At 39.0% G+C, this 21,700-nt stretch overlaps 1 protein-coding gene across 4 annotated transcripts in view; it reads right to left on the bottom strand.

Moving 5' to 3' along the window:
* The window catches only part of LOC127364855 (solute carrier family 12 member 7), a 30,843-nt gene extending 11,109 nt beyond the window's left edge, over nucleotides 1–19,734 (bottom strand). For all 4 annotated transcript variants that reach the window (XM_051402615.1, XM_051402614.1, XM_051402613.1 and 1 more), the window contains exons 1-10: nucleotides 18,949–19,734; nucleotides 11,050–11,141; nucleotides 10,456–10,587; nucleotides 4,805–4,951; nucleotides 3,023–3,077; nucleotides 1,725–1,855; nucleotides 1,502–1,626; nucleotides 1,270–1,374; nucleotides 354–565; nucleotides 89–256 (exon numbers count right to left, since the gene is read on the bottom strand). In XM_051402615.1, the coding sequence (XP_051258575.1) occupies nucleotides 89–256; nucleotides 354–565; nucleotides 1,270–1,374; nucleotides 1,502–1,626; nucleotides 1,725–1,855; nucleotides 3,023–3,077; nucleotides 4,805–4,951; nucleotides 10,456–10,587; nucleotides 11,050–11,141; nucleotides 18,949–19,090 (1,309 nt within the window). In that variant the 5' untranslated portion in view covers nucleotides 19,091–19,734. The remainder of the gene's footprint in view (nucleotides 1–88; nucleotides 257–353; nucleotides 566–1,269; nucleotides 1,375–1,501; nucleotides 1,627–1,724; nucleotides 1,856–3,022; nucleotides 3,078–4,804; nucleotides 4,952–10,455; nucleotides 10,588–11,049; nucleotides 11,142–18,948) is intronic.
* Between the last annotated feature and the right edge of the window lie 1,966 nt (nucleotides 19,735–21,700).

The following is a 21,700-nucleotide window of genomic DNA, read 5'->3' on the forward strand; positions in this document are numbered from 1 at the left end:
GCCTCTCAAATAATATCAGTATTGGATATAATGTCAGACTCCTAACATATTAATATTTGTTTGGTATTTGACGGAATAAAGCATCTACCTGTAACAGAGGGGAAGTATATTCCCACAAGCAGAGTGAAGTAGGTGGTGATGTCATTGAAGACGTAGGGCTTATCTGTGTCTATAGGCGTGTCCAGGAGTTGTACAGAAGGCTGGTCTTTGTTCTCTATGTACATACCAGCTGGACTGTAGTCGCCCCACAGGTTTTCTGACGGACAGAGAAAAGAATCATCAGGTGGATGCACATTAAGATTGTGGCACCATGTGAAATAAGCAAGAGGAATCCTTCCTCTCCTCTTTCTCACCTTTGATAACTCCACTCAGAAGCCCAGGTATGGCCTGTATCTCTGTCAGGTTGTTTAAGGTGAAGTATTCATCACATGTTGCGTTGGGGTATTTACTGTTACAGAAGATGCTCCATAGCTCAGTGGTCACAGTTTGGTTTTTCACAATCTGCGTCTTTGCGCATGTTTCAAACTTTTCATTGCTTAGAGATCGGTTTCCCAACAGACAGACACTGCAGGGGAGAAAGAAAAAAGGAGTGTTGTTAGATGGAATGATGGTTAGAACAACTTAAAAAAGTTTAAATAAATGTAAGAGGAATTTTCCATTCTGGTTTTTAGTCACTGATAACATCATGAACCTTAAACCCATGACTACACACACAATCACAGCAACAACCAAAGCTCTGTCATGCCTTGGCTACAGTCAGTGAGAGAGAGAACGTTAACAAGCTAAGTATCTATCCAGATGCAGCAACTCGCACTGTGGTCACAATCAGCAGCAATCAACTACATAATACATAATAGCATATCATATTATTTTTCTGGGCCAGTGTGAATGCAAATCATACTGCAAATCATTCAGAACACTTTTGATGGTGCAAATTTACCAAAATGTAAACAAATATTGTTATATTATATTATTATAAATAATAAAAATCAGGGCTCAAACTGGAGCCTACAATGTGAATCCAACTTTGTACTTTTTGTTTACATCCCCAAAATTATTATGGGAACTGTTCCAAAACTTACACCAATGAATACCCCTGAAAGCACCAACATGATGAAATACAACAACATCAACACATTAAATGGGACGCATTGAGCGTGCAATGACAATCAAAAAGGGGAACAGGAAATTTAGTTTTTAAGGACATTTCACTCTTGAAAACATGTTAGTGTTTAATTGGAAAAGGTTATTTAGCTGTTAGTAACTCACTTAAATTCTGGTGGTTCGATCATCGTCTTGATTACTCCTGCATAAGTGGCCATGATGGACAGAATCACACAGGCCAGAAACACCAGAGCCAGTTTGTTCACATACCTGCAGAAAGAAGGGGAGTAAGTGTGGGTGTGTATGCCTCTGTGTGTGTGTGTGTGTGTGTGTGTGTGTGTGTGTGTGTGTGTGTGTGTGTGTGTGTGTGCGTGTGTGTGTGTCGGTGGATACTTACTTCACCCCTACAAACACTACCAACGCCATCAGCACCAGGCAGCATGTGCCATAGACACGCATGTTGTTGAGCCTTGCTTCATCGTCGGTTCCTTTAAACACTGTTGCTGTTGGAACAATGTATGTCTGGCAGTGGGGAGAGAGCAAAAAAAAGAGAGTGTGTGTCATTGCTATGCTGTATAGCAGAAGTGACTACTGGTGTAGCTGTCATAGTGATAACATACCAGCAGAATCTCTATGGTGCCCAGTATGTACATGGATCCAGCGAAGGTGGTTCCGAGGTAGAAGCAGAGACCCACTGCTCCTCCAAACTCCGGACCCAATGATCTGGAGATCATGTAGTACGAGCCACCGGCTTTTGAGAAATGAAATCCTGGTTAGACTACTTCCAAAGGTATTCCGTCTGTTTTAGTTCCAGACACAAGCACGGATCAAAGATAGTGCAGGAATAATAATGCAGAGCTCTTTGTACTAAAGATAAAACAGTATTTGTTGAGTTTAAAGGTTAAAGGTTGACATTTGAAATAACACTTTGACATTTTTGTCAAACTTTTTTATATAACATCATAACACTGATCATGAAGTAGCAGGTCTCAGGGAAATTATAGGTGGTTTTAGGGCTAGTGCATTAAAGTGCAGTAATTTAAGATGCTTTTTTGTGGGTAAACTACCATTATTACAGAAATAATGTTAAACAATTTGGTCCTATTTTCCATAAATTGTTATTTGATAGATTAAATACCTGCATGAAGAAAATAACATCTCATACTGCTTTTTGGATGTGCCCATATACACTGAAAACAAACCTTAATTTTTCATAATTTCTTAACAATTTATGTAACTGTTATGTAACTGTAATTTCCTGGGGAGGTTCCTGGAAAGGAACATGTCATCTGTTACAAACCATAGGAAGAAAAACTGTGTGAAAATTAAGTTTCTAATAATAAATAATACTAATATCTACTTGGGTTTACATGGAGATTATTTCCAGTCATCAAGAGAGTTTCTCTCAATGGAAATTTAAAATACTGACATATAAAATCTACATGTTTTGGATTGTGAACCTTTAAAATGAAGCACTGTCTATGTTTGAGTCTTGTCTTAGGTTGCATATATCTGTGACAATATTCCCTCTCAGCTTGCTGTATGAATACTTTCAGGCCTCCTATATAAATAATCATCAAACAATCAACAACCAAAAAAGCAAATATCTGCTCTCATATGTTGTTAATAATCTCATAACCTCACAGATTTATCTTGTGGCCCTAGGTTGAGAACCACTGCTCTAACCAACAATGTAACCACCATATTATTTCTCTTATGCTTATTTAATTATCTAACAAATAGTGAAATGTATTTATTTATGTTCTTCTGTGTCTCTGTTGTGTCATGATGACTTTGAATTCTGGCCGTGGGGAAGCTTCACTGTATCTCCTAAAAGTTGCAGCTGCAGTTGGAAGTCATGGCATATAAATATCACGAGTAGAATAGAAAAACTAATGTGCAACATGTCAGAATGTACCTGGGACAACTCCATTGGTTGCTATGGCACTCATTGATATGGCTGTGAGCAAAGTCTGTGTGGAGAGAAAGAGGACAGATGTTAATTTCTGGATGGAAGAAACACAGGTGATAAGTGTGCAGTTTCTGCACTGACAGACAAACAGTGACCTATAGAAGACCCTAAATTCTCTTCCCATAATTCCTTAGAACTGTAGGAGTCCTCCCTCAGAGATCGAGCTCTGAAAAATCTGATCTGGTCAAATTTCGTTTGTTGTTTGGATTTCTTTCTCCAAGGGGAGTGTAAATAGACCCTGTGGGTTCCCTAAAGGGTTCACTGTACTTATCTGGTTACTAACATTTTTTATTAAGATTATTTCAGGAAGAAAAAAGGAAACCAATACAAAACAAAAACAAGAAAAATAAGGGAGAAAAACCCTATACAAACCAACAAACAAGAATGAACAATGCAGAGATGTTGGGAATAGACTGGAATAAAGACATCTGTCGCCAAGGGCTGTATGATGTCAAGGTACCGGTGAAAATATTCTAAATAGTTTACACATGAACTGATATTGATATTGTTTTGGTGGGCCTTTTCTTAGGTGGCTAAAAAACCTCATACAACCCCATTTCAAAATCTCTAAACTAACCCTTTAAGGATGAATGAGACAAAGCTTTATGCCTGGAGATATCTAAACAGAAAATCTTAGCTTTAAGAATATTAAAGGTCAACCGAGTTTCATTCTTTATTAGATTCTCGACTACATTCATCTCTACCTGCCCGTGGGGGAAAGGAATTGGCTTCAAGTTCAGGTGGGAAATCAGACCTAACTACAGTAGTCCTCAAACTCTTCTTTGTAAATCTCCACACTTTAAGGCTATTTTGGGACCACAAATGAACCCTGACCTTATATTGAGTCATACATAAAAGATGGGCAAGCAGTAGAGGAGACAGCCAAACTTTTCAAATGTTAAATGCTGTTGTTTTCAGTTTAGACAGGAACTATCTGAAGAAAATAACTTACATTACATACAACTAACATATATATATAACTATATAACTACATAACACACAAAATCAGGGTTTCATTGTCCTTCACAGTTATAAAAAAAGACAATAAAAAGCATCTGCATATTTAAAGGACCAGTACGTCTTGCCAGAATCTCTCCAGATATCAGAAGCCAGATGGCATTGACAGTTTCTGATACCTAGTGTTATGAACACGCCTAAACAGCACCACCACCATCTTCATCACTGTCATCTCTTTGGTCTAAAGTGTCAGATCTGTGATCATCACATCACATGAGCACCAAGCAATTAAGTTCTGACTTTTCAAACAGTCAGCTCTCTGTTTGGCCACGTGGCGCTACTGACGTATGATCCATGGTTGTAAATAAGGTTAATTTTGTGCTTGCTTTGGGGACTCTGCTCTGAGCTCAGGCATGGAGATTAATGCATGTCATTCATCAACACCATAAATTCCAAGAAGGGCGTATCGATTGGCCTCCCAGTGTGTCAGCCACGCCATAAATCTCAGAATCAATCTCAGACATGTCATTGTTCCGTTCAGGCATTTATAGAATGATCAAGAATGGCCAAGAGGGACTCTGTTTGTTTGTCTTTCCTTCATTCACAGTATTACTTATGCAACTTGTCACATTGTGGTAATGCGTGATGAAACGATGCGTCTCGTTTCAAACCTAAACTTAATGCACTTAGTTTGACATTACATTTATTCCTATTATATTGTCAGCAGGGAGACAGTGTCCTTAGCTGTTAATTTGTTCATTATTGACTCACACAGATGCAGCACATGGAGACGATGGCGAAGGATCCCAGGATTCCTGCTGTGCCAACGATCCAGGTGAGACGCAGAAAGAGAATCACACCCAGGATGTTCTGCATGCATGGCAGGTAAACTCCAATGAAGGTTCCCATTTGGGGGACCTGTGGATGGGTAAACAAACACACAGGAGAGTCATCAGGGTAGACAAGAGGGAAGGAGAGGAGGGGAGAATTACAATGAAACTGTCAATATGTCAAGATGTCAATAATTAAACTATCTGATACACCTTTATCATTGATTATCCTGTTGTGATCTGCAGAAAGTGTGCTAAAGCAAGTCACACATTTTTTGCAGACCACTAGACTTCCAGAACAAATACAGCCTTCAAATAAGTATAAACAGGGCAGTGTTAAAGCACAGAGGGTTAAATACAACTCTAGCACGATTGGAGCTTTTCCTAATTTTCTTCATATTACTACTAAAGATTGTTTTCAGTGCTTTTGACTTGTGATGAGGTATTAAAGTAATTGTTCTTTTGTGTCCAAGCCCCCCTCCGCTCAAATTAGTGTTTCTTCTTGTTCCTACAGTGTGCTGTTTGAATGATGTATATGCAGAGTTTGACACTAGAAGCAAGTTTTCACATTCATCTGCTGAAAGTGGAAAGTTTCTCTGTGCTCACTGAAAAGCTGATTTGGAAGTCAGTCCTGGTCCAGTATGCAACTTGTACGGTGTGATGTAGAAACTTGAAGCCACCAGTGCACATCCACTGAGAATGGACTTTACAGTGAAGTAGGAGACATCTCGTGTCCAGCAGGAAAACTTTAGAAATCAAGAAGTAGTAGCCCTTTTAAGCATTTTAATGTGGAAATTATACTTTTTTGGTGGGAAAAACATGCTAGACACACAGTAATTCTCTTGGAAAACTTGCTTCAATTTGTGTTTCCTTTTACAGGCTATGTAGTGGAGATGTCTGATTTAGCACATTGGATTGAGTGAGAGAATGAAGCATTTAATTTTCAAATGATGAAATCTTAAAGATCCCCCTGATATGTTCAAGATATATAAAAGTATATGTTTATTTAGAGAAAATAATTATGTTTATAAAAACTTTTTTTTCCACAAATAGAGTAAAATCACCTGGTTAAATAAACTCTTAAACCTTGTATCTATTCCTTCTTGTGGAATAGATCGATCTCACTGACTTATATGAACATGCAAATATTGCTCAGTTTAAAAGGTGAAGTACAGTTTTCGTGGATGTGCCTTAAAACTGCCACATAGAAATAAATTTTAAAAAATCAAGAAAAAACAGAAAAAAGTTCAATAGACCTTGAAATTGTCCTTTAGAAAAAAATACAAGGAATTCGAGTTATGTCCTTCCATACTTTAATTTAACTTTTAGTTAGTGTAATTAGAACATGAAGAAATTATTTGACTGCCAGATACAGGATTCTCCCACAATATTAATAATGATAATATGCTATCTCAAAGATCCACATTGAGTATCTTTAAAGTGTCTTTTGACACTGTGGAAAACTCACATTTAATATTCCTTCTTTCCAAACACAAAAGCAGCTTTTAACTGCAGAGCAGTATCATGATATTATCATATTAACATGATCATGATAGGCTCCTACAGTCTCATGATCTCTTTCTTCTTCTTAACATTAACTCCATCTTCTATTATATTTACAGTATGCATCACACTGCACAAAGATGAACACATACACCTCTACTAATTTCCTCCCCAAAAACAAAGCGTACATACCATTTTTCGAGTTACAAACACTTTGTCCTGTGCTTTCTCCAAGACACTCAGCTGTCTGCCTAAATGCTGTGAAGTGCCTGATGTTGATTTCAAGATCTCCCACATCTTCTCTCTTGTGTTCGCTCTGTCTTTCTCTCTTGTCTGTTTCTGTGTTTCTCCCCCTCACTCTGTCTGCAAAATCTGCCTTGTTCTCTTTAGTCTCAAGCTTCAGATCTCCTTTGTTGCACTCTTCAAGAAAAGACACAGCTATCATTCAGGGGGCGGGTTTCAGTGAAACATCATCAATGCCTTTACAGAAAGCTACAGTCCAAGGTCCTACTCCGTTTAACCCAATGACTCTGGATGCTCAGTGACACTGGTAATGATTCCATCCCTACTGTTTGCATCATGTACAGTTATTAATGTGGCTATTGAGAGCAAGGAGGTTTTGATCTCAGACTCTGTATATTCAAATTGAACTACCTTCAACTACCTACAAACAGATAATACACAATTTAGTATTTCTCTACCAGAGTTTTAGTCCTAGCAGTGTGGAGAGAATAAAGACCAAATGCAAGTAAGTCACAGTCTATCTGTCCAACATTATAAATCTCTCTAGGCACAAGGTTGGCAAAGATATGGCACTTTTGTCACGCTCATGACAAAAGATGTGTTTTTTTTCTTCTCTTTCCTCGTTTTAAGTGCCTAAAATACCAGCACTACTAATCCAGGTAGTTTAGTGCTTGTTGGTGCTATGGTACACAGGGGTCTTCAGTACGGACAAACACATTTTCTAAAGAAGGGGACAATCTTTAAAAGAAGTGTTCAACATTTTGTTAGCTCCACTTATTTGCTTTTCATACCAGAAGATTGATATTAATCGCATATCAGGTTTGTTAAATATAAAGCAAAAGTTAAATATAAAGACTGGAAACAGGGGAAGGCCAGCAGCCAGTTATCTCGGGGTCATTTCTGTGTTCCCAGGGTGCTATGTGTCCCAGAGTTTAATGACATGTAATGGAAACATGACAAAGGGTCCTATATTCCCCAGGTCTAGGGTAAGGGTTAGGGCCAGAGGCTTAAGGACCCTGGGAACATAGATATGCGCCTATTAGCTCTACTTAGCATAAGGAGCAGAAACAGGGGGAAACAGCTAGCATAGGTTTGTCTGAAGGTAACAAAATCCACCATGAGCAGTTTAAAAACTCATTAATTAACATTAGAGTAACTGTGCCGGGACACAAAATAGTCCAGCATATAACCCCCTGTAAAATCCAATCTCGATTTTACACTCTGGTTTTTCTACGGATTAAAACAAATGAAATATAATGTGTTAATATGTGAGCTTTAGAGTTGTTGGTAGGCAGATTTTGTTTCCTTCCGGCTGAGCCAGACTTGCTGTTTCCCCCTGTTTCCAGTCTTTATTCTATGCTAAGCTAACTGGCTGCTGGCTGTAGCTTCATATTTAACAGATTTGAGAGCGGTGCCAATCTTGTATGTCTAAGTGCATAAGATTATTACTCAACATGTAAGTCCTTTAATTGTTTTTCATTCTTATCCTTCATGACCAACTATAGGGAGGCTGGCTTTTACAGAGCTCTCTGACACTGATGATACATGGACACAGTCCATTTATTCCCACACACAACAGATTTTACAGACCAGATGATATTTAAATTATACACAGCTCACTCAATGTCCTTATATACACTCATACACATATAAAAAACAAAGAAACAGGCCATCGCGAGTGGCCTTAGGAGAGTGCATACATGCAGCTCTATCTTTGTGTGTGTCCGTTTTAACACCATCAGCAGCAGGTGGCCAGCTGGCACAGAATGGAGGAAACACCTCAACCTGGCACTCAAACGCAACCTCCCACACCACAGACATAGTTCTGTTCTCTGTGAGGGCTGAGAGGAAGTACTGGCCAGACTGAACCGTCGTTAGCCAACCAGCAGTAAGAAGGTGACTGGCGTAGGAGAGGGATCTGCTACACGCACACTTTGAGTTCACAGCTGTATGTATATTTGAGCAGAAGAAAAGTGTCATTTCTGATCATGACCTTAACAGGAATGTTACTAGTTCAGTGTTTGTGATATCAGGTCTTTTTCCCACGCCAAATAGGTTATTCAGTCACCCCGCCAGGATAAGCACAGAGGAGATGTGACTTATCTTGTGACTTTGTTCAAAGGCTGATAGCAACTACAGTTATCAAGGTTCTATCAAAGTAACAATATTAGGTTGTTTGAAAGCCAGTGATGTGTGAGTGACATGGCTGTTCTGTGGGCCCACAGAAGGTGTTATGTCATTAATCAGTTAACATGTGTTTGGTTTAACTACTAATGTATTTAAGCATTTAACGATCCTCAGTTGTGTGACATGAAGCCCAAGTGATTCAATTTGAATAGATTGAAAGGTTAGAATATCATCATTTCTCTCAGTATCTGCCTTAAATCCTCTCTGTCCTCCACTTTCTCTTGCTGACCCACTTCCACTTCTTCTTTCCTCTGCTTTTGTTCTATTCAGTAAACCTTTCACATGGCTTCATGCAGCAGCCAGCTGATCTCATCAAAGAAACTGAAGTCCACTCTGTCAGTCAGGTCTGGGGCTGATAATGCTTGTGGTCTGCGGGACATGATGTGTGTCCAGTGTTAGCAGGATCCTCTAGTGGAGGTGCCGGTGAGCAGCCATGCATTATCCACCTTTAAGGTCTTCGTAAAAAGGGAATACTCTTTAATGAGGATGCAAGTTTGAGAAAGATTTTGTTGCCGTTTGTGCTGAATTCAACATTCCACTAGAAAATGTACTACTGAGAGTAACCATAGGTTCCAGCTTCTCAAATGTGAATATTAAAGCTGCAGTAGGTAGCTTTTATAAAAATAACTTTTTGTCATATTTACTGAAGCTTTCACTATATCCTGACAGACAGATAATCTGTGAAAAAATCAGGTTCCTCTGGCTTCTCCTAGTGCTCCTGGTGGCATTTGTTAGAAGAATCCACTGGGCCTGAACAAAAACAACCAATCAGAGCCGAGAAGGATGGTTGATTGTTGAGTGTCATTCCCAGGATGTGAAATACAGACACTTTGGGACCTTGGGAATGAGACTCAACAAGCGTCTTTATATATTTCTTGTTTTATTTTTACCTAAAATACATCACAAAGATCTTACTTTTTCACTAGTTTCTAAGATTCCCCTTAGTAGTAATACCCATATCATCATATATGGTTTGTGACACATCAGCAGTCCCTGAAACCTAAATCTGAACCACAAAGATTACCCAGTAAGATATTCTCCAGCTCCTTGTTTACTGATTTTTTTGTACTACAGGTGAAAAGGTTTGAAAAATCTACAAATGAGTTCATAATAAATCTCATAGGATGAATGAAATGGCACATCTCTTTCTCACAATACTGCCTATTCTTAAATATGTTTATGAGCTGCTTTATTTCCTCGTGATATCACCCCAAAGATCAAAGTAAACTGTATTTAAATCTTGATAGACTGAAAACTGACGAGTAGGAATTATTTTCTTAAAGATTCTTGAAAGTGGATCAGATAACCAATACATTCTTTGTCTTTTCCAATTCAGTTTTACTAAATCATTTTCTAAAAACATTGAATGGGTTTCATAATGACAGGTTGAAATATTTAACCAGTTGTTCTGTCTATTCTATACTATATGTACTATAGCTCCATTTAAAGGAATGGTAGGGCTGTTTTTTATCATGTGGAGCTCAAGTCAGCACATTAAAGATTCCACTGCCAAAGCAGGACTTCTTTTTCTAAAATGACATGTTCTTTAGATGATAAGAAACCAGTCAGAATCAAAACTGACAACCATTACTAAAGATCATCTAAGCTCAAAACTTGAATCTTTAGCGTCCAATATCAGAATTTTCACTGGCTCCGTACCATTACAGCGACTCTCCTGACCCCTTCCTCATTCTCAGCCTCCTCATGCTCGCGGACACCCTGGGTCAGGTTGGTGTAGTTGGCCAGCTTGTTGAGAAGAGATGATACCATGGGGTTACTGTCCATTTCCTCCTACAGAGAGACGGAGAGGAAAGCACAAATGAAACAAACCCTGCACATTCTGATCCATCAACACACTTTCATACATCCACACAGCAGTGTGGAAGCCGCCAGGGGATGCCGGGGTGCCGCTGCAAATTTGAAGGAAGGGAACATTGTTGAATGTTGTAAAACTGACGAACAATGCTTATAATGGAAAACAGAAATATTGACTTTAAAGGAAAGTTTTTTTTTTCAATAGGTTTTTAAAAACATTTATCCATATTTTTCCAGCTGATGGTTCATCATACAGCTGTGACTTTTGTGTCAGCAACTCAATATAATGTACATTTATGAATAAGTAATTGTATTAATAAATATGAATATAAATAAAATATAAATATCATACAACATGCAATGATATAATCTTTAAAACAAATCAGTTAGTTAGTTCAAACAGAGAACATTTGGAGATGAAAAACCTTTTTGTCTTACCTCAAACAGGGCCATGTTCTTGCCTTCATAATAGGGTTCTCTGTCATTGTCTGAGTTGATGAATGGACTGGACTCTCTCTGACTATCATCTCCTAGTGGGATACACAGGAAAAGATCCATACTGTAAGATTTACACTGTTAATAGATCAACAAGAGAACAGGGGCAGCAGCATCACTCGGTAGCCACTGTTCTTTTATCTGTGACAGCTGATGTCTGCTAAGTCGAGACTCGTCGGGACCCGTGGAACACATTTTCATTCAGATATCTAGAGGTCAGGGGTCAAGGGATCCTTTGAAAATGGCCATGCCAGTTTTTCCATCACCAACATTTTGCCAAACTTTGGAGCATTATTTAGCCCCCTTGTCGACATTCTAGAATGCCATGGTTGGTACCAATGGATGTGTTAGGTCATCTAGTTTAATATGAGACCAGTATCTTCACAATATCTTCTAGCTTTAAACAGAGCCTGCTACAGCCTCTGAAAGAGCAAGTGGAAGAGCTCAGTGGGTAGAGCTGGCAACCTATGTACCGAGGCTGAGTCCTTGCTGCAGCGGCCCAGGGTTCGAATCTGACCTGCAGACCCTTGCTGCGTGTCATTATGTGTTTTTATAATAAATTTCATCAATCACACAGATTTAATAGGCTTCTTTTCTGACAAATTCATTTTTTCTTCTCCCTGACGCTGGGCCGTTGTTCTATTAGACAATTTACTTTATATTTACTTTTATTCACAGAAATGAACCAAATGCTGAGATACACCATACTGTGTATATTCTTTAAGTTGTCTTACAAAGACCTCCAAAGCCAAATCCTCACGACACCCCATGAAGCTTTGGCAACCCCTAGTGAGGGTCCCAACCCCTAGGTTGAGAACCAGTGCTCTAAACTACTTTATAGAGTTGTTGTTTGTGATATGGGGTCCAATACAGTTTGTAGAGAATCAGGGGTCAAAGACTTCAGTTTTTGGCAGACAAATGAAGGCTTTGCCCACAGTTTAGCCTTTTGCTACAATCAGCTTTTGTACACACCCCTGAAAAGACAAAGCAGCATAAGATGTGCCTTTTAAGCCGCTTCTTAATTTGGTTTCTCTTGCCCCTGGTTGTCATGCAGCGGTCTCAGTGTATTAGGTTTGGCATGTTATCACACTAGATCACACTGTTGTCTTTATTGCCTTGAACAACCCAAGGCCTAACAGTGGATCAGGGATCACTGAAGAGCAGTTAATAAGAAGAACAGTGTACTGTGGATGCACATGACATAGTGAGGATTGTGACAAAATGTAGCATGCAATAACGAGCAATAATGGGCTCTGGGCCAGAACCACAGTCCTTTAAAATAACTAAAAGAATCTTTCTATAAAATATAAAATCCCCAGTGTGCAGAGGTTAAGGTCAGGGTAGATCTGTTATCAGTATTAGCTTTGTGGCATTCTGCCTGCCACTTTGTATCCATCCTAAACTGTTGATTGGATTGTTATGGGAATATGAATGATGCAAGGGAATACATTAGACTGAACAAAGCAAATAAGGAAGTAGGACAACTTCTGCCTTTGTCACATATAATGGTTGAATACAGCCTATATCACAGATAGTTTGTAACAAGTACATTTAATCAAAAGGAACAAAATACTGTACATCTAATCACAGCGGCAGTGATACTGTATTTCTATAGTATCTGTAATTCGATAGAAATAAACAGTAAAGAAACACAACATCAAGTCAGCTGTAATAAACTATGTCACATTAATGCATATTCCATACGTTAGCTATATTTAGAAATAGAGATAGATTACCTTTGAATGTCTACCTCAGTGATGAAATACTATCAGGATTCATGATGTGGTGTGAAAACAATAATGAAGTTGCCGTACACAAGCAAACTTGCTATTATTAGATGCTTAAGCACTCTGGTGCATCGTAGGCTAACTAAAGGGCTGAAGAAGAAATGTGCCTCTCCACCTTGTACACTGTATTTCTGCCAGCAAATCATACAATTAATGTGAAAACATTTTAAAGCCAGGAACTCAAACTGCTGGGGACCATTTCTGGCCTTCCATTAAAACATTGTCCTGAGATAATTTCTGTTATGAATAGGCGCTATACAAACAAAATTGAATTGAATTGAACTGCCTGTGTGTCCCTCTGTCTCCTCTGCTCAGACTCTGTCTGTTCCACTCCTCTTTTCTTTCTTTATCCAATAAACTCTGTGTGCTCATATTTAGCAGTGTGCAGAAGTACAGCAAAGAGCACACATAGGCTGAATTTAGCATGGTCCCTTGAGACAAAGGCACAGTTATCTGTTGGACTCTGAAGACTAACACACAAATTTGTATAACTGTGTGTGCGTGGACTTCATTGAACATTCCCTAACACTAACCTTGACCTTCAAAACTACTTACTCCTTAACAAAACTCCCATTAACAAAAGTCATGTCCTGCCTTCATTCTCATCCTAAATTGATTGCTATTGCAACAAAAATGATGGAAAATGGCAGAGAGAATGATGAAATATGACCTCTATAAAAACAAAACATGTACAAGAACAAACCAAAAACCTCAGAAGGTTGTTTCACAAAACCTAAAGATTTTCCAGTTATCCTGGCTGAATTTAGTCGTGACTCGGTTTCACAAAAGCAGCTTCATGTAAGAAAAAATTGAGCCTTGCTTTTTCAGTTATCCTGGATTTCTTGATTCTGCTTTTGTGAAACAGTTGTGTGCGCAGAAGAGATTGTCTTTTATCAGTGAGTGACTGTAACAACGTCACACACTTCTGTCATTTGCTTACACAAAATCCCACATTTTGAAAACCTTCCCATGCAGTAATCATGTTAACCACCAGATGTCCATATTCCTGTATGTGCAAAAGCAAGGTGTAGAGAGGCTCAGTTCACCGACTGCATCACATTATGTACAGTACAGACTCATATAACATGCTGCTCAATGATTACCCTACATCAGTACAGGATACTAAGATGAATTGGGTGAATGTGTTTGTTATCACTGAATGTTCCCACCTAATTGAGATTCTGCAGAATGGTTCTATATGTCCAGTTGAAGTAAAGTGAGTAATATCCTGCCAGAAGTGCTGAAGGTGTTTCTGAGTCATAAAAGCTTGTTCTTTTGTATCTCTTGTGTTTTTGGTGTCCTTTGGTATAAAGTCTAATAAAAGTCATACAATAAAGCCAAAGGTTATAGAATTAACGTACTCTGTGACAAACTAACCCGAACTACACCCACCCTCTACAATTCATAGAGTGCCTAAGTGTGACACTGGCTCGCTGAGGCAATACAGAAGTGGCAATCAAACTAAACAAAAGTCACAGGCAACTTAACTAAAAATACACTTCCAGCAGGATGGCAGCCTGTGGCGGTTGGCACACCCCACCAGGCTAGAAAACAATGCTACATATGATTAACATCCTTTTCCTCTGGACAGTTGCTACAAGTGCTCAGTGTTAAATGCCCAGGGGAAAGGACATGATCATTAAGGAATGGAACTAATAGCCCTTAAAGGTCCAGTGTGTAGGACTTAGTGGCATCAAGCAGTGTAGTTGCTGATTGCAACGCCCTCGCCTCACCCCCGTTCCAAGCACGAAAAGAGGCCCGTTGTAGAGATAGTGTTTGGGTTGTCTGATATTACCATGGGTTATTGTAGAAACATGATGGTTCAACAGGCAGCTGCTCTCTTTGTAGCTAAAACCGGCTCATAAAGTAACAAAAACATAACAATTCTTATACTCAGGTGCTGATACACTAATGAACATACCTGTTCCACACGTTTTACACAGGCTTCTGTACATTTGTCTTATGAGCAGCTTAGTGTAATAAGAAAAATATCGTAACCCTGAAAGGTGCGCGCTGTGTGTGTGTGTGTGTGTGTGTGTGTGTGTGTGTGTGTGTGTGTGTCCATGTGCACGTGCTAACAGAGTAGTGTCAGTGACAGGATGGTTATGGCTGTACTGTTACAACAGAGGCAGAGCATTGATTACTATACCTTATACTCTATTTCACTCTCCAGTATAAATACTATTCTATAAATAGAGTTAAAGGACATTTAGGCTTTCTGTTGGAGTCTGGTGAAAATAAAGTAAATGAATAAAGGTTTCTTCAAGACAAAGCAGCAGAAAGAAAACAATATGAAAAATGACACTGGTCATAGGACACTGCTTTGGAAAATGATGGCACTGAGATGTTATTGTTTGTACAGATGGCATCTTGTCTAATCAGCACTGTGTGTGCATACATGAGTGTGTGTTCTTTTGAACACTGCATGTTCTGTGACTTCTACCTATACAATGAAAGACAAAAAGTACTCACTGAACTGTCACTAAGGGATTTATGATACAACGCTCCCATTAAAGGAATAGTCTGGTTTTGAGGCATTTAGCCCAGTGGGGAAAATGTGTCTTTCTTAATGTATTTTACTGAAGGGGAACTCCCAAGATTTTTCAGCTGTTAATCATAAAGCGAAACCTCCCTTTTATAGCTTAAAATAACAAATCAAAACCAAACTCATCACACTTCCATCACCGTAATAAGAACTACCTAAAATGCCAGAAACCATCTTTGGGAAAATGTATTTTGGCGTATACTTTGACTATTCAGTTTGGCCTATGTCCCGTCTGCTAACATTGAGGCAGCAGGCATTATACTGCAGTCAGCCACCAGCAGCGATCAAGATGTTTTGGATTCACTTTTAGAGAACTGTCATGTCGTCCATCTTTATATATGTGATGTCCAGGCTATGTCAGCGTTCCAGTTGCATAGTGGGTAATTTTTTGGCAGGTTTTGACAAGAAAAAATAATTAAATGGAAACAGTATCTCTGGTTCTGCTGAATCAATTATGATTATTTTGAAAAGTCTGATAATGTAATATGAGTGCAATCGGTGGAGTATACTCTCTCAACAGAAAACCTTTATCACAAACAGGTATGGTATTTGATTCTCAAGATCTCACTGCTACAAACTGCATCCATGCATTTTTCTGGGTAAGATGGTATGAGGTTTATTTGTGAGATATATATTTTGGAAACTTTTTTTTATATGGTCCTGGAAATTACAAATGTATTACTTTAATTTCTAGGAGTTACCATGCAAACCCCAGATACCTACACATTGACATCACAGCTTGAGAAACATCTTTGAATCATAATTGATAAATGTTTCAACAGCCCAATGATTCAGTGAACAGCCAGCTGATTGCACTGTATTGCAACACGAAATGGACCATAGCTTCCTGCTTAACAGGAATTGCCTTGTTGCTGTAAAAAAATGCACAGTGTTAAGGCAAAAGAATGTGGTTATCAAAGTAGAGCATTCAGCAGGTGCAGCCATTTGGAAACTGGACATACTGCCTTCTGTCATATTATATCACAGTCACTACTAAAGAATTACTCCATAATGCTTCATTATCTTTCTAAAGCCTGGTGAAATCTTACAGTGTAAACCTATCAACACACACACACACACACACACAAAGACATTGGTGTTCATACCCACACACTTAAGATCTATATAACTTTATAACAAATGGAAACGTCTCATTACTGGAGCCAAGGGTCCAACCTGCAATGTTCCTAGGTTATAAACTCATATTGAGGCCAGAACACACTGATTTACTGCTTGTTAATACTTGACTAGTAGGATGTGTCATTTCTTACCTCTATTTTATCCTTGTTTCTCTCTGTCATTGTTAAGTAGCAGGACTGCGGCATATAATCTATACTCTGGACATAGTAACCTTAAACCTTAAAGCTGCACAAACAAATATTGAATCTACGCTTATCAGTATTTTTATGTCAACAATAGATCAATGATGTGTAATGTAAAAAGGGTAGTAACAAATGCACAGAGAATTATCAACCTACTGATCTACAGAGCCTTTAAGCGTCTGTCAGCTCATTGTTTTGGTTTTCCAGCCCTCAGACTCCACTCTGAGATATACAGTAAATTGAAAGTGAAATAATAGTATTGCCAGTGTATTTTTTATACTTTCTACACACATTTGCTTATTCTTGTGAAAAAAACCTAGTAGACGTAAAACAATTGACTAAAATGAAAAATCTTTTTGCGTCTGTGTAGGCGGGTTGGAGGCCTTTTACATGTTTGTGTCCCGGGGCCCCTTGTCTTATTATCTGCCCATACCTGTAGGCTTTCTGGAGTTACAAATAGCAGCGATTTATTAATATTCAATAATTCAATAACTCGGGCAGAATCCTTTAAACGCACCACTTTGAGAGATAGAAAACTTTAAACAGAGACGACAGTCAGACCACTGATAGAGACAACAAAGGTTGATCAGAGACAGACTATAACAGGACTATGACCTTCAAACTGAATCAAGCAGCCTTAGGCCGACAATAAGACAGACAGCAAACAAGGCTCTAGGCACCCAGGTTGAGGTGTTGAAGGCTCACCTCCAGGATGCAGAGCAACCTGTCAGGAGGAGGTTAGTGAGCTCTCTACCAGGCTGGAGATGAAAAGAGACAAAAGAGAACATGTCCCTGTTGTTCCTGAATCTCCATAAAGAGCAGACCTGGAAAGTGAGTTGCAGCAACAGACAGACCCCCAACAACTTGAGGCAGAGAAAAAAGTCTCATGCTGAGAGGGAGAGAGGATCAGCAGCTGATCCAGGGGCTGAGGGAAGAGCAGGATGCCCTCAGTCAGGAGTTGGAGGGCCTGAAAAACAAGACTGAAGGAACTGACCTCAACCAACCTTGAGCTAGCCGCTAAGCTTAAGGCTATGCAAGAGGTCAGTCAGAACCTCGAGAGGGAAACTGTCGAGCTGAAGGAACGTTACCTTGTTAAGGGGTGTCACAAGGACAGCAGGATTGTTGGTGCCAAAACATTCATGATGTGATTGGTCTATAGTGGGTTTGACGTTTTATTGTTTTAGTGCCTGCCAACAATCCCAAAAGGGGGCCACATTTTATATTATAGATGCCAAAATTACTGATGTGTGACACCATGGATGTAAAATGATTTATTTCAATTCAAGGAAGTGATTTTACACACATCCTTTATTTTACTGCCCCATAGCACAAAATGACCTAACATATCTGCAAGGGTTCAGTAGAATTTTGATTAATACCAGTGTTATATAAAAGTTAAATCACAATGTGCTAAGTTTCAGAAGCACATATTTAAATCTTTGAAACTGTATTTTAATAAATCTTGGTCTTAATATAAATATTAATTACAAACAGACACACATGTAATTCTTAGGGGAAGTTCTGTATAATCAACATTCTCTATGCATTCTGTGAAGATTATCCAAAGGCAGTGTGCAATATATGCTTTTTCTAGATATTATGTACTGTAGATTCTATGGCAATACTTTCTGGAGGTAAAATGACCAGCCTTAAAAGGTATACAATGAAGATATTACTGTTTCACAGTTTGCTAACATGGTAACTTTGAACCCTTTTCTCTACTACTTCTTCACACTGTTTTTGGTTCTCTGTTTATGGTACTTTATAATGGACATACAGACATACAACCAAAGAGCCCCAACCATCAATCAGAGATGCACAGACTTAGGTAACAACAAAACACAGTCCTACCTTCCTGACACACCACTCAAGCTGCCTTGCAAGTTCTAGCTAGTCGAACGACGTCACACTTAAAAGCTGTGTGTGTGTGTCTACATACGTTTGCTTTGTGCTTGCCATAACAGGCATCTGACTGAGTCAGCATGCTTCCATTTGTATATGTTCATCTGTACAGTTCATCAAACTTACACGTTTTAACATCTGTCCTTCACCCAGTGCATGTTGGGATAGGATCCAGCTCCCTCATGACCCCGAACAAGATTAAGAGGATATTGGAATTGGATCTCCCTGAGTGTATGAGCATGTCTACAAGCAAAATAATAGGTTTTGTCTTACACTGTATCCCTACCTGAGTTGGTTCCTTGTGAGTTCTTATCCTCTTCCTCCACAAACAGTTTGCGCAAACTGACCGGTTTACTTCCTCCAGCTGCAGCCGCACTGTTGCTGCCACCCTCCGCATCCTCCACCGGCACTACAGTGAAGGTGGGCATCTTGGCTCTTCAACTGTCCGGAAGAATGTATGAAGAGGTGTCAAGTGACGACAACCAGGAAGGCACTCACTGTTGAACTTTCAAACCCCACAGGGAAGGGAAAAAAATCCTGTCAAGTGGAAGACATAGGACTTCAGTGAGGAAAGCTGGGGATTCAGATTGACCACAACATGGCACTCCAACTCTTTTCTTCCCTTTCTCTTTGTTGTGTAATCCAGTGTCCTCTAAAGTCAGGGTGAAAGTGCTCCCTTATAGACGTGAGGCAGGCCAAAGTCTTGTAGTGTGTAGTCTTCACTCTCTCCTTGTTCCTTTCCCTCCCTTTTCCCCCCACTGCTCCAAGACTATTGCCCCATGTGACCCTCTATTTACCATATGAAGAGAGTCCATACATGGAGAACCCTGCAGCTCCTCCCATTACTCTGACAGTCCCACTTCTCTCACTCACACCTTTGTAATGCCAAAAGGAAGGGAAACAAACCCTGAAGTATCTCTATAAGTATCCAAAATATCTTTAAAATCCACTTTCACTACAAAAAACACTCTGTTGTCTTGTTGTTTTGTCTTTGGTTTTGTTTCCCACTCTTCTCTTCAGGCTGGGAGTTTCCGTCTCTGGTTTCCTCCAGGTAAACAAAATGGGTGTTACCTTTCCCACAGTGCATTATGGGTAGCGGGGAAGTGCTGATTTTCAGCATAGAGTGGCAGCACATGCTCACATGCGCACACGCATTGTGAGAGGAAAGGAAACACCTTGAGAGCCTTGGAGACTAACTTTCCTCTGTATTCTCGACAGGGGGAAAGGAATGAACTAATAACAATGGACACATGAATGTAAACATGAATTGTTTTCTGTTTGTGTGAATGATTTATTGACGGTCTTACGCAAGGTTTTTCTAAAGCGTTGGGACATTTATCTTGATAAAAAAGAAAAACTCCTTCAGAAAGATATACAGTAGTGCAAGTAAAAAAAAGTGAGTACATGTGTACACTGTGTATATATCAGTTGAGTGTCTTTATCAGTCTCTATTCTTTTCCACAGCATTTCTGTTGGACACCTCAGTACAGGGGTGTAGTGAACTCCATTTCAGTTGTCAGGTATAACATAGTCTAGAATACAATAGAATAGCCAATACCAATTAATAGTGTTATGTTCACTAAGGAAGTGTTCTTTTGACTCTTCCTAGAATAATTACAACACTGCAAATTATGCAAATTCCAGTCCTGTACATGTCTTTTTGTCTGTTATTAATATTTACTGTGTTTTCACATCATAATGCTTTTCACTTAACACAATGGAAAATCAAACAAATGTGTAAAATACTATAACATTATTATTCCATGCAATGTTTTAGCTTGTTTCTGTTGCAGGTGGTTATCCTTAGCCTGAAGCCTTATGTCACCTTTAATAATAATGTTATTTATTCCACAGCACTGATATCTCTCCTTGTGTGCCAAAAAACTTAGTTAGCTTAGTTTGGCTTACCTCACCTGAGCTTTGAACATAGACATACAGTCTGTGAGCTCAGCAAAACCATAGCCTTAGCTTAGTTTATGTTATTCTACTGTAGCTTACCTTACTTTATATCATTGCAGCTTAGCTTAATTAGAATAGTTCAGCTAAACCTTCCCTTAAATGCTACAGTAATTTCATTATTAAAATGCTGTCTTTGTGGTTCAGAGTTTTACTTTGGGGCTGACCTGGTGATAAAATTAGGCCTATTTGATGATGACAAACAAGCAAGCAAGTAATCTTTTGCTGAACTACCATAATTTTTATTTTTGAAAGATCTATTAAGATTTTGCACACAGTTTGTCATGTAGTTCTAAACTAGCGTCACCATGTCACATTCCTGCATATTTACGTTTGTTTGGTCTCTTCACACACCTCACAGAGGAATGACTTTCTGTGTGTGTGTGTGTGTGTGTATGGGTCTGACTTAGGCTACCATCAGTGCCACATTTCAGACTAAAGACCAGTTGACTTTGTACAATTTGTCTAATTGGGGACAAAGGCTGTGTCCCCAATTTGGAAAAATAGATTTTTTTGTGTTTTTGAGTCTGTGTAATTTTTAAGTAATCATATGGATGATAAAGGTTTTAACGTTCCTTGGTCCATGACACTTTTTACTTTGGATCTGAACACTTTCCCACCTTTCTCAAACCTAACACTTTCTTTAGTGTGTGTGTCTATGTCTCTATTTGTTTGACAGAGGCATTAAGACACATTTTAAAACTATATCCTGATCAGCTATGATTTTCTGACTAAACTTGACTCAGCTCAATTAAGCAGTGATGTTGGAAACTCTAAATGTAGCAGACAATCTCCTGCATCTTTAAACTACGGGCTGCCCAGATGTTTGACCAGATGTTTGCCTTTGAAAACTATTCGTCCCCAGACCTACCTCAAAAGTTCTGAACCATGTAATAGTTAGTATGAAACATAGTGTGCCATGAAATGTAGACATTAATAAACAGAAGTGGACTGGGACAGGAGTGAAAGCAAACATGGCTCATGTTTAACCTGCAGACACCCCTTGTTCAGCTGGCCTGATATCAGATAATCTCCCAGCCACAAAAAACACACTGGATACCACAAAAGAAAACTGCTATTTG

The sequence above is a fragment of the Dicentrarchus labrax genome, unplaced genomic scaffold (assembly GCF_905237075.1).
Source record: "Dicentrarchus labrax unplaced genomic scaffold, dlabrax2021, whole genome shotgun sequence".
NCBI lineage: Eukaryota > Metazoa > Chordata > Actinopteri > Moronidae > Dicentrarchus > Dicentrarchus labrax.